General features: G+C 42.7%; 1 protein-coding gene across 22 annotated transcripts in view; it reads right to left on the minus strand.

Annotated features, from left to right (window-relative positions):
• DOCK9 (dedicator of cytokinesis 9) overlaps window positions 1–13,022 on the minus strand; it is a 289,683-nt gene that overhangs the window by 91,455 nt on the left and 185,206 nt on the right. For all 22 annotated transcript variants that reach the window (XM_053217409.1, XM_027065148.2, XM_053217390.1 and 19 more), the window contains exons 14-17: window positions 11,410–11,492; window positions 10,689–10,811; window positions 279–358; window positions 12–199 (exon numbers count right to left, since the gene is read on the minus strand). In XM_053217409.1, coding sequence (XP_053073384.1) covers window positions 12–199; window positions 279–358; window positions 10,689–10,811; window positions 11,410–11,492 — 474 coding nt within the window. The remainder of the gene's footprint in view (window positions 1–11; window positions 200–278; window positions 359–10,688; window positions 10,812–11,409; window positions 11,493–13,022) is intronic.

The following is a 13,022-nucleotide window of genomic DNA, read 5'->3' on the forward strand; positions in this document are numbered from 1 at the left end:
TCCGCGCTCACCTTGGCAAAAGACTTTTGACTGTCGTATTTCAAGTACTTAGGATAAACATACAGGTGGTTGTTGTAGATGGTGTAAGGCTGAGTGTGTTTTGGTATGCAGGGCACAAATTCTTCCACTTCAAATGTGATTGGAGTTTTACTACAGGTTTCAAATTGCTTCATGGGAATGTATGATGAATTCACATAATCTGGAAAATTAACAATAAACAAGTTGAAGTAAAAACCAAACAGAATTTTGTCTGGTTATTACAAAGAACTAACACTTACTAGGAAAGTCTGAGGAAACATTATCAATTGTAATGTCTAGGTTGCCCAAAATCACCGGGAGTTTAGCCATCTTCTCGGGTCTGTAAACAGAAAAAAAGAAAAATCACACGTGTCTAAGTCAGGTTAGCTCTAAAACCTAAATTCTGGAGCAGCACTTCCAGAGAAATATAATGTGAGCCACACAGTAAACCTCCTAGGAGCCACATTTTAAAAAGTAAAAAAACAACAACAACAAAAAAAAACAACAGGTAAAATCAGTTTTAAGAATACATTTGATTTAACCCAATATATCTCAACTATTATTATTTTAATATGTAATCAGTATAAAAAGTTACTCTAATTGTTCAAATGCAGATGTGTATTACACTTACAGCTCATCTCAGTTTGGACTTGGCTGTATTTCACCTGCTCAATAGTCACCCATGGCCAGTAGCTACCGTGCTGGACTGCACAAATCTAGTTAAGAGTATCAGCAAGGTGTTACAGTTAGCTTTCGTGAACCACTCCATCCTTACCCACACATTCTTGGCTCATTTACAATCATGAAAATAGAGCTAGACTCCATCTTAGGCTCCAGTATCTAGTAAAATGCTGGACACAAAGGAAGTACTGAATGAAACGTTTGGTGTTTGTATTTGGTGTAACTCAACCCAGTAAAAGAACCTCCTGTGCGACGTTCCCGACAGGACTGCTCCTGCGTCACCCCTCCCTAGTTGTGAGGAAGCTCAGCATAGCGGTTTTCACACCCAGACTGTGCTTCCTCATCTCACCTCTCTGAAACCTGCACTCACCAAGGGGCCTGGTTACATTCTTTGTGGCACACCTTTCCACCGTCTATGAATGACAACCACACCATGCTGAAGGCCTCCGTTTTCAGGCCTTTTGGACCTTCCTCCAATGCCATTTCTCCCCTAGAACAATGTTCCATTTACATCAAGGTGCCCAAACTGCATAGATCAGGCCCAGTAAGGTCTGACCAGGTGGGGGCATAGGAGCTAGCTGGTTTTGAACCATATACCCTTCTACCGATGTAGCCAGATTCTATTATTTTGTGGTAGCCACACCACCCTAGTGATGTACATTACATTTAAATCACCTACAATCCTGGAATCTTTTTCCATAGGCTTTACTTTCATGCTACATCCCTCTCCTATATTCATACAATTATGGTTTGGGAACTCAGAACGGGATTTGATTTTTGCCTTGCGGAAGTTTCACTTTTTTACGTCTGAGCCATTTCGAGTTGATCAAAACCCTTCCAAATCCAGGTTCTGACATCTAATGTATGAGATATCCCTAATAGCCTGATGTCATGAGGACACTTCGCCAGCATGTTATGTCCTCAAAAAAGTCACGGATGATGATACTGCACAGAATGTGGCCAAGAACAGGCTCCTTCTCAAACCCCTAAAGGTCCATCACCAGACTGATGCTAATCCATTCACCGCTGTTCCTGGAACACCTGTCCACTTGTGCACACTACACTTCCCTGACTCGTTCACAGGACATCTTGGAACATACGCTTGTTAAAGGTCTCACATTCCTCTGTGGCACCAGTTTAGCAACCCAATTAAAAAAAGAAAAGCCGCAATGTGGTTAGGACAAGTTCGACATGACATGACTTATTCCTAAGAAAACAGAATGCTGCCTCGTGGTTCTTCACAAGCCACCTGTTTAATAATGCCTTTTAAAACACTGCCAAAAAAAAACCCCATCAAAGCTCACTGGCCTCCAGATTCTGCATTTGGTTTTATTCCTGTTTTTGAAAAGTTCCTAGCTCCTGTCTTGAAGATTCCTCAGACGTTACTGTTACGTGTTAATAATAAGCAGCCTCACATGTACCGTGTCAGTCTAACCTGGGGTACTGTTCATTTGCATCAGGATTTCCTAACAGTCCTGAATCCTCGCTTCCTGATGACAACAGCCCATGTTGAGCACATTCTGAGCTTTGCCCACTGCCAGCATCAATGTGCGGAATCGTTTTCTCCTAGGGTTTCTCTCTTTTCCACTTGTCTTTTGTTTATACCAGAGTTTAAATGGGCAATTCCTTGAAATCCTGAAAGAGATAACTATCAGGAAGACAAGTCAACAATTTTTCACACATTCTGTTTTCAGTTAAAAAAATTGCTGGCCAGAGCTCCTAGGTGGTTCAGTTAGTTAAGCGTCTGACTCTTGATTTCAGCTCAGGTTATGATCTTGCAGGTCATGAGTTTGAGCCCTACGCGCTGTCAGTGTGGCTTGCTTGGGATTCTTTCTCTCTCTCCTTCTATCTGCCCCTCCCCTGCTCTTTCTCTCTCTCAAAATAAATAAACTTAAAAAAATTTTTTTAAAGATTTCTGGCCAAAAGATGTCTAGGTACAGCCCAGCATCACCGCTCTATCTTGTCCCTGTGCCTACTGTGTGATTTATGCAAAAACATAATATGCTTTTCTTTTAAATTTTTTTTTAATATTTATTTTTGAGAGAGAGAGAGAATGCAAGCAGGAGAGGGGCAGAGAGAGAGAGAGGGAGACACAGAATCGGAAGCAGGCTCCAGGCTCTGAGCTGTCAGCACAGAGCCTGACATGGGGCTCGAACTCACGACCCTTTGAGCCGTGAGATCATGACCTGAGCCGAAGTCAGCCACCTAACCGGCTGAGCCACCCGGGCACCCCCACAGTATTCTTTCCTACTAGCTAGAAGACTGTGCCTTCGATAGTCATCTCCTGGTTGCTGTTGCAACCAGGCCTCCCACACGTTGCGTGCTCCCACGATGCTATACTGTCGGAGTCGCTCTCCACTTTACATAGAGCTCTTCAGGGATATCGACCCCGAGACCCATGGGTTTCTGTGCAGCTATAAATTCGCCTGACATACAGTGCCTTGCTCCACCTCTTCATTCAAACACCTCAACACTGCCCCTTACCATAGAACCCAGCATCCCACAAATCTTACAGACACCTAGGAAGTTGTTTCTGCTTCCTCGAATCAGAAATATCCTGCTTATTGCAAAGAATATTTCCAAATGTAAGTGTCCAAGAGTGCTGTGTTTCATCCTTGCTGGTTATGTCTGCCAATAAGGGAGTATGTCCCTTCACCACTTTTTCTATTACTCTGCCATCATCCTCATATAAACTTATGATAACTGGATTTCTAAGCAACAAGTTTTAATTAAACAATCCTCACTGGAACTCTTTGCACAATGTGTTATATTCTTCTGTGTCTAACTATACTTGTTTCTTTTCCCTGATGAAAGCTTTCAGTTCTGGCTGCTATTTCTATAGAGGCATTATGTCCATGTATTTCCAAGAAAGCACAGATCTGAGCTTAGTTCCACAGCACATGGCACACGGGCTTTGTGGAAGCTGTTTCTACCAACTTGGTTTTTTAAATATAGTCTTAAACTTACTTCAAAACTTCAGGGCTTTTATGGAACCTGGCTCAATACACATCAAAACCTTACAAACAATGAAAATTCTACTGCCCTTTTTTATATGCATTTCCAAAGTCATGGTGTGTGTGTATGTGTGTGTGTGTGTGTGTGTGTGTGTGTGTGTGTGTGTGTGTGTGTGTATCACACAAAGTGAATTCTCTTATGACTGGGGTTAGTTTTTTTTTTTTAATGCTGAAAAATGTATATATTCCATGCACAACTTACAATACCTTGAGCATGAAAGCCCATCCTAAAACTGCATTAAATGAATGTATAAAGTAGACACACATAGGGCATCTGGAATTTGGGAACTGCTTTTGTCTACATATCAGTGTAGGAATGAAGCTCAAACTCTTACTCTTAGGCAAAGGAAAGGTTTTTCTTCCCACTGCCCATACAATCCTGCTGACTTGACAACTCCCAGGAGCAAGGGGAGTATCACAAACCAGCAATCATCCCAGGCCAACAGACTTAGTGTCCTCACCTCTGTGTCTCTGCAGTCCAGTCCTCCCTTCTCTATTTTCTGCACTGACCCATTAAAGGGATTAACGGGCAATATTGGCATGTGTGGGTCTGTTGGTGGTGAGTCTAATCTTCTAAATGCATTTTGTAAAAGGAAATAGCCCCTAAAAGCTTTGGAGTCACTTAAAGAAATGTGTCTGTGATTGAAAGAAATTTGAGATGTTTTTGCTTACACAAAATCACTGAATTTATGTCTAGGAGAAATTTCAATAAGCATTTATCAAGTGCTTATGGTGATATGACACACACTAGACTAGGCACCACAGACAGAATACTAATGTGACATGACTCCTGTGCTCAAGCAGACAGATGATGACAAACACATGCATACAGTGTGTGCAAACCTCCACGGGGAGGCGAGTGTCTACATTGTGGAGAAGGAAGGCTAAGAGATGAGTCTTCTCAGTGACAGACATCACCCTGACATGCATTTTCATTTACTCCCCACCATAGCTATAGGATGCAGGGCTGTTAGGGCTCCCCCTTAAAAAGAAGAGGGGACTCAAGCAGAGAAGCCACACAACCTGGCCCAGCTTCCCAACATGGACATAAGTTACAGACTGGACTTGAAAGAGGACAGAGGTCCCTTGGAGAGACAAAAGCAGATGGGGATATGATTTAGGCAGAGGGCAAAGCATGGTGGAGTGCAAGTACACAATGGCTTCAGAGAAAGGCAATAGCCCCACCTGGCTTCAGTGCAGTGTAACCGGACAGAAATGGAGAGAAGAATGTCAAACTTGGGTACAAAGAACATAAAGGTACAAATAAACATATATGCGTAAGTCTCATGCACAAACCCTAATAATATTATTGCCTAAACTACCCAATGTGGAGGCACCGAAGAGGCTCAGTCAGTTAAGCATCTGACTTTGGCTCAGGTCATGATCTCACGGCTTGTGAGTTCGAGCTCTGCGTCAGTGCTGAGCCTGCTTCAGATCCTCTGCTATGCCCCCCCCCCTCTCTCTGCCCCTGCCCGCTCATGCTTCTCTCTCTCTCTCCCTCAAAAAAAATAAAAATAAAAAAAAAAAAAATAAGCATTACAAAAACAAAACAAAATGAAACAAAACAAAAACAAAAACCAAAACCTACCCAATGTGGCAGCCTTAAAAAAGTTTACATTTAGATAGCCCTTCCTGCCCACGGTCCTGTCTCTGTGCTTTAATAAAAACACCCTTTGCACCAGACCAAAAAAAAAATAATAATAAAGTACATTTAAAAGAAGATATTCTTGGGGCACTTGGGTGGCTCAGTCAATTGAGCGTCTGACTTCAGCTCAGGTCATGATCTTGCAGTTCGTGGGTTGAAGCCCCACAGTGGGCTCTGTGCTGACAGCTCAGAGCCTGCTTTGGATCCTCTGTCCCCCTCTCTATGCCCCTCCCCAGCTCACACTCTCTCTCTCAAAAATAAACATTAACAATTTTTAAAAGAAGGAAAGAAAGAAAATATTCTTGAAAAGATGCGCAACATCACTCATCATCAGGGAAATACAAATCAAAACCATGATGAGGTACCACCTCACACCTGTCAGAATGGCTAAAATTAACAACACAAGGAACAACAGGTGTTGGCGAGCATGGGGAGAAAGGGAACCCTCTTGCACCACTGATGGGAATGCAAACTGGTGCAGTCACTCTGGAAAACAGTATGGAAGTTCCTCAAAAAGTTAAAAATACGATCCAGCAATCACACTACTAGGTATTTACCCAAAGGTACAGAAATACAGATTCGAAGGGGTACATGCACCCCAATGGTTACAGCAGCATTATAAACAATAGCCAAACAATGGAAAGAACCCAGTATCCATCAACTGATGCACGGATAAAGAAGATGTGGCATATATACCCAGTGGAATATTATTCACCCATCTAAAAGAATGAAATCCTGCCAGTTGCAGTGACATAGAGTTAGAGAGTATTATGCTAGGTGAAATAAGTCAGTCAGAGAAAGACAAATACCATATGATTTGTGGAACTTAAGAAATAGACAAACATATGGGAAGGGAGAAAAGAGGCAAACAAACTGTAAGAGACTCTTAAGTATAGAGAACAAACTGAGGGTTGCTGGAGCGGAGGTAGGTGGGGGATGGGCTGGACCGGTGATGGGTACTAAGGAGGGCACTTGTTATGATGAGCACTGGGTGTTGTATGTAAGTGAGGAATCACTGAATTCTATTCCTGAAACCAATATTGTACTGTATCCTAACCAACTAGAATTTAAATAAAAATTTGAAAAGAAAAGGAAAGAAAATGATCTGTTTTTATGCTTTGCCTTCATGCTTTCAGATTGCCTGCAGAAGTTAGAAAAGACACCACCCTAAGCAAATCAAATAAGGATAAAATACCAAGTGTTTCTTTTTAGGTAAATGTTTCTGGAAGCATACGTGTCAGAAATACCATCTATCTGACAGAACTATTTTCTACTAAGTCTTGGAAAACACCCCTGGTACTTATTGCAAAGGAGAGGGAGGAGTGGCCTATGAGATAGATGTGCTGGCTGTTTTCTAAAGACTGGGGGCAGCTCGAGAAAATTTTTCCCATCCATTATTAAATGACATTTTGAGACAATCATGGGAGCAGAAACAATAGTTTTGCACCTGGCTAGTGCCCAGGTCAGTGACATGAGATTATTCTCTGTAAGAAAACGAACAAACAAACAAACAAATTAATTAATTAAAGGGAAAAGGAAAAGAACAATGCCAAGGTTAAAAAGAAAAAAAAAAAAAAAAGGAAACCTCCACTTCCCTAACTCCACTGTGAAAAGCACAGGGAGCAGACACGGGCATTTCTTTGGATTTTGCTGAGAAGGAAGGACAAAGGCTCCCCTTTGCATCTTCTGAGGCTGACAGCATCACATCCCTATTGGTGGGTTTCTCTGGCTGGCCCTCTGGAACACGCTCCTCCCACAAGGTCCTTCCTACTGAGCACACCCATGAAGGCCCAGTATGCCGGGGAGGCTACCGCTGTGCTCTGAAGCAGCGAAGGCTTGTGCTTCTCCTGGCCATCGGCTCTCCACTCAGATCACTTTTTCATTAAAGACCCTGTAGAGCCTACCCTTCACCTCCGCTGAGGAACAGAACAGTGAGCTGGGGCTGCCACCAAAGACCCACCTCAGCCAGAGCGGTCTCCAGCTAGCCTGCCTGGCACACAACTTCCAAGACAAGGCTTCCAACCGCCGCCACATGTAGAAAACCTCATTGTTTGTTTGTCAGAATATGAAAGTAAATGTTGGTTAAAAAAAAAAAAAGTCCACATAAAATCATGGAAAGCTATCAAGTATAAGTTAAAAGTCATCCATACACCTAGCCCTCAGAGACAACCATGGCCACCATTTTGGTATACACCTGACATGGCTATTTGATGGCTATCTTTCTACATGGCTAGCTGTTTGCCTATCCATTTCTTCATTTACACACAAAAAGCGTATAAGATGTTTTCTTCTCAAAAATGAGGTCATACAACTCAGCCGTAGCAATTTCTTACTTGACACATCCCCAAAGGCAAGGGAATTAAAAGCAAAAATGAACTATTGGGACCTCATGAAGATAAAAAGCTTCTGCACTGCAAAGGAAACAATCAACAAAACTAAAAGGCAACCGACAGAATGGGAAAAGATTTTTGCAAACGACATATTGGACAAAGGGCTAGTATCCAAAATAACGAACTCACCAAACTCCACACCCAAAAAACAAGTAATCCAGTGAAGAAATGGGCAGAAAACATGAATAGACACTTCTCTAAAGAAGACATCCAGATGGCCAACAGGCAGATGAAAAGATGCTCAACGTCGTTTCTCATCAGGGAAATACAAATCAAAACCACACTCAGATATCACCTCACACCAGTCAGAGTGGCCAAAATGAACAAATCAGGAGACTATAGATACTGGAGAGGATGTGGAGAAACAGGAACCCTCTTGCAGTGTTCGTGGGAATGCAAACTGGCACAGCTGCTCTGGAAAACAGTGTGGAGTTTCCTCAAAAAATTAAAAATAGACCTACCCTATGACCCAGCAGTAGCACTGCTAGGAATTTACCCAAGGGATACAGGAGTGCTGATGCATAGGGGCACTTCTACCCCAATGTTTATAGCAGTGCTCTCAACAATAGCCAAATTATGGAAAGAGCCTAAATGTCCATCAACTGATGAATGGATAAGAAATTGTGGTTTATATACACAATGGAGTACTACGTGGCAATGAGAAAGAATGAAATACGGCCCTTTGTATCAACGTGGATGGAACTGGAGAGTGTGATGCTAAGTGAAATAAGCCATACAGAGAAAGACAGATACCACATGTGTTCACTCTTAGGTGGATCCTGAGAAACTAAACAGGAACCCATGGGGGAGGGGAAGGAAAAAAAAAAAAAAGAGGTTAGAGTAGGAGAGAGCCAAAGCATAAGAGACTCTTAAAAACTGAGAACAAACTGAGGGCTGATGGGGGGTGGGAGGGTGGGTGATGGGTATCGAGGAGGGCACCTGTTGGGATGAGCACTGGGTGTTGTATGGAAACCAATTTGACAATAAATTTCACATATTTTTTAAAAAAATGAGGTCATACAGATACACTTTCTCCTCCTTAACAATATAGTGTGTACCCCGTCCTAAGTGATTACGTTTGGACCCACATCATGATTACTAAGAACTGCACGGTGGGCTAGTGCAGGAAAATTGTAATCTATTTAACTAAAGGCGACTGGAGTTTTCAAAAAACAAAACAGAATAAAATGAGTTTTTATTCTATAAGCAAGGGTGAAACATGACAATAGTTATGTTGTATGAAAACATGTTACAGATGACAATATACTACTATCAGTAAGTAAAGGTTTTTTAGAGATGTTAATTATGGCTCTAATAAGAATGCTGAAAAATCAGAAGAGAGAAAAGTAAGCGAAAAGTAAAAATGAACCAAAAGCTAAACCACCAGTCCTGAGCTCTAAGCCAAGTGACATTGTTACTTTGATACGTGTTTTTTTTCCCAAATAAAAAAACAAGACTAAGGTTTCCTATGGTATAGAATAGTTAGTGGCTGGTTCTTCACCATTCTTTTTTTTTTTCTTTCTTTTTTAATTTCTTTTTTTTTTTAACATTTATTTTGAGAGAAAGAGAGGAGAAGGGGCAGAGAGAAGAGAGAATCCTAAGCAGGCTCTGTGCTATTAGTGCAGAACCCGAAGAGGGGCTTGATTTCACAAACTGTGAGATCATGACCTGTGCCGAAATCAAGAGTTGGACACCCAACTGACGGAGTCGCCCAGGCGTCCCCATGATTTTCATTTCATTACCTTCTAATAGCCTCAGTTCTTTCTCATTCCCAGAATTTTCCCAGAAAAGCTCTAAAACCCATGTCCCTAGCAAAGGAAATCAGTTGTGTGAGTTTGGAAGTGGACCATCATGATGGTCCGTGCAACAGCACGGTGATAGGAGCAGGTTCTCAGTCAGAACGACCCCGCCAGTGCGTTCCCTCTCTTTACCACGTTGCTGTGGGCTGGATGGTGTTCCCAAACACATATGTTAAAGTCCTAATCCCTGGTACCTATGGATGTGTCTTTATTTGGAAATAGGGTCTTTGCAGATGCAATCAAGGGAAGACGAGGTCACTGGGGTTGGCCCTAATCCAACATGACAAGTTCTTTTATAAGAAGGATATTTCAACAGAAACACACAGGAAGGTGGCCATGTGAAGCCAGAAACAGAGACTAGAGCGATGCCGCCATAAGCCCAAGGAATGCTTAGAGCCACGGGAAGCTGGAGGAAATAAGGAAGGACCCTCCCCTTGAGATTCTGGAGCAAGGATGACCACACCAATATCTTGGTTTTGGACATCTAGCCTCCAAAATTGTGAGAGAATAAATTTCCATTGTTTTAAGCCCCCTAGTTTGTGGTACGTTGTTATGGCAGCCCTAGGAAACAAATATAATTGTTAATACAGGTAAAGCATTTGGAACAATGGTGGTAAACAGTAAGTACGATGTAAGTTATTGTTCTTCCCTTCCATCATCCAGTTAACGGTACATGAGTCACTCCACTGTGTAGGTCAGAAACTGGGGGGTTGCTTATCCGAGACTACCACCCACTTCTCTCTCCTCCCATCCTTCTCCCAATCAGGAACCCCAGGCAGAGTACAGGTGCTTCCTCGATGTGATCTGAATTAGTCCCTTCCTCCCATTTCCACTTGCACTGCCTTTGCTGTGTCCTTTCCCATCTCTTGCCAAAGGTTCCTCAGCTGTCTCCTTCCTCCCTAGGCCCATCTCTACCCTCACCCTGCCCTCACAGCACCACTGAAAACATCATTCAAATTAACCAGGACACTCTTCAATGTTAGACCTTCTCTTCCCTCCCAAGGACTCAAGGTAAAGTTCCACGCTCACCCAACAACCCCTATGATGTTTGAGTGGAACCTGCTGCCCTCCCACCCCCCCCCCCCACAGAAAACACCTTCTGTTTTTCAGGTGTGCAAATAAGTAACACTTTAAGACTCACTTCCGAAAGTCCGCAAGTAACTTGAGCATGTCGTCATTGGAGAGCTTATTGCTGTCTTGCCTGTACAGAGCAGAGAATCTGGCATTTTTGTCAAGGTTTCCAGATGCATCCTTAAACAACGTCCTGAAATAGCCAAACAACAGTTCTAAACTGAGCTTCCAAAAGATGAAAATAAATCCACGGCTTAACTTTGGTTTCTATGTGAAGCCTAATTATTATTCCATTGGCTGTACTAACAGAAATTTCATTATCTAAAAACATGGAAGACATTTACGCCGATGAACACAACTAACTCAATTTACACAGAGAACATTTCCAGCAAATGGCTCGTGCTTAGGCAACAACATCCACAGTCAGATGCTTAGGAAGCAGAGCTCACAAACAAGGGTGATGTGCAGGCCCCCACCCTGGGCTGCTGTCCAGGCTGGGCTTGGGACACGTGGCCAGAACAGCAGCTCTGCAACAAGAGCTCCCGTCCGTCTTACCGGCCCCCGCACGGCTCTCCCAGCCAGCATCTTCCCCGTCTGTGATTCTAACGAAAGATTATTCACATAGGGGGCTTACTTATGTTTTAACTTTACACATTTAAATCCTCTTTGCCTCTGGGCAATAAAGACAAAAGAGATGAGTCAGTCTGTCTATCTATATGTATGTATGTATCTATCTATCTATATCCGTGTATCTCTAGCTACATCAAAGGCATAAAAGATATTGTCGTTACCTTGCTGCCCATGCAAATGGCATTCTGTACTGTCCTAGTCTTTGGCAAGCCTGCTTGGCATTCTTCAGCACCTTCTGAGCAACCTTGAAGACACGAGAATCAAGATATGAGGTGCTGTACCCCATTGACAGAATTATGATCTAAAGAGCCGTCATCACACGTTCGTTAAACAAGCTCCTACCCTAGTATCAGATGCATGGAAAAGCACAGGTCACTGTAAGGAAATCTGGCCGGACTTACACTAGGTGCAGAGTATTCTGTTTAATGCAATCTTTATGGCAGTGACTTTCAAAGAATATAGAATGAGGACCGTTTCCAAAATGTTAAGTCTTTTCTTTTCTGAAACGTTGCTTTCATAGGCCGCAAGCATGACATTTCATAGGATTTCATAGTTCTTTATGACTAAGGGCTACTTATAAGTCCACTGGGTTATTAACAATTGTTAATTCTTGGTATTCGTGCCAAAATATATGGCAATACTTAAAGTTTAAAAGAGAATACTAACAAAAATGCTAAGCCAGCATAGCTCCTAATGTGTTCCAGCTCATGCAGATTCCCACAATTTGGGGGATAGATATTTGTTCTGTAAGACATTATATAGGTGCTGACTTAAGTTAGGCCAGGGTTTTCAACTGTTAGTTACATTCTTACTTTCTAGGTATAAATTACTGCTATTTTCACTTCTTGATGATGAATTTTCATTTGTTGTGGCTTGACTTATGAAGCCCATAGTGCACAGTGAAGCAGATCTGCTTTGGACTAAGATGTGTGCATGACATGTCTAACAGTCAACTGTACCCCTACCGCTACAGCGGAGGACAAGTACCCTGAATGTGCTTGTACCGGGATCCTGCACAGCTCCCAATAAGAAGTTTGATTCAGTTAGAGTGGTATGTTCGAGGGCCTTTTACATTACTGAAGCACATCAAAGTCAACCAGTTTTGGGAACTGTGATCCAGCGCCTGTGAACCAATGTGTGTCAGAGCGGCAGCATCAGCAGCACCTGGGAGCTTATCAGGAATGCAGAGTCTCGGGCCCCACCCCAGACCCCCTGGGTCAGAACCTGCCTTCTGACCAGACCTTCGGTGACCTGTGCGCATCAGGTTTGCGAAAACTCAGATGATAGAGCTGTTTGTCTCTAGGTCAAACTGAAACCAGCAGTGTGAGTCTAGGCCATTAACCCTCTCTGGGCTCCATTTTCCCCACCTGAGAAATGAAGGGCGTGAGGCACAGTACTTTTCACTATCCCTTCCAGTTACCAGACATTATGATTCTACCACAGTCATGCTGTGAGAATTGCTACCCTCACGAATGAATTAGAAACATGTCTTGACCGAAATGTGTCAGGAGCTCCTCCAGTTCCTTCATTTCTTCTTCTGGAAGGGCATGATCCTGTGGGCACTGGGGGCACACAGTCACAGGGTAAAATGGCCTACCTTCTATTTTCAGATAGAAACTATCATTTTTAGATTTCTAACAATAATGACTATACTGTGGAGTAAAACACAATATTTGCATAAAACTTAAAACTAAAACCCAGATTTCAAATAAGTTTCACGGTTTCCTGCGGCAAACAGGGTCCAAGCCCACAGACTTACTGAGGGTGCACAGGG

The sequence above is a fragment of the Acinonyx jubatus genome, chromosome A1, assembly GCF_027475565.1.
Source record: "Acinonyx jubatus isolate Ajub_Pintada_27869175 chromosome A1, VMU_Ajub_asm_v1.0, whole genome shotgun sequence".
Taxonomy (NCBI): domain Eukaryota; kingdom Metazoa; phylum Chordata; class Mammalia; order Carnivora; family Felidae; genus Acinonyx; species Acinonyx jubatus.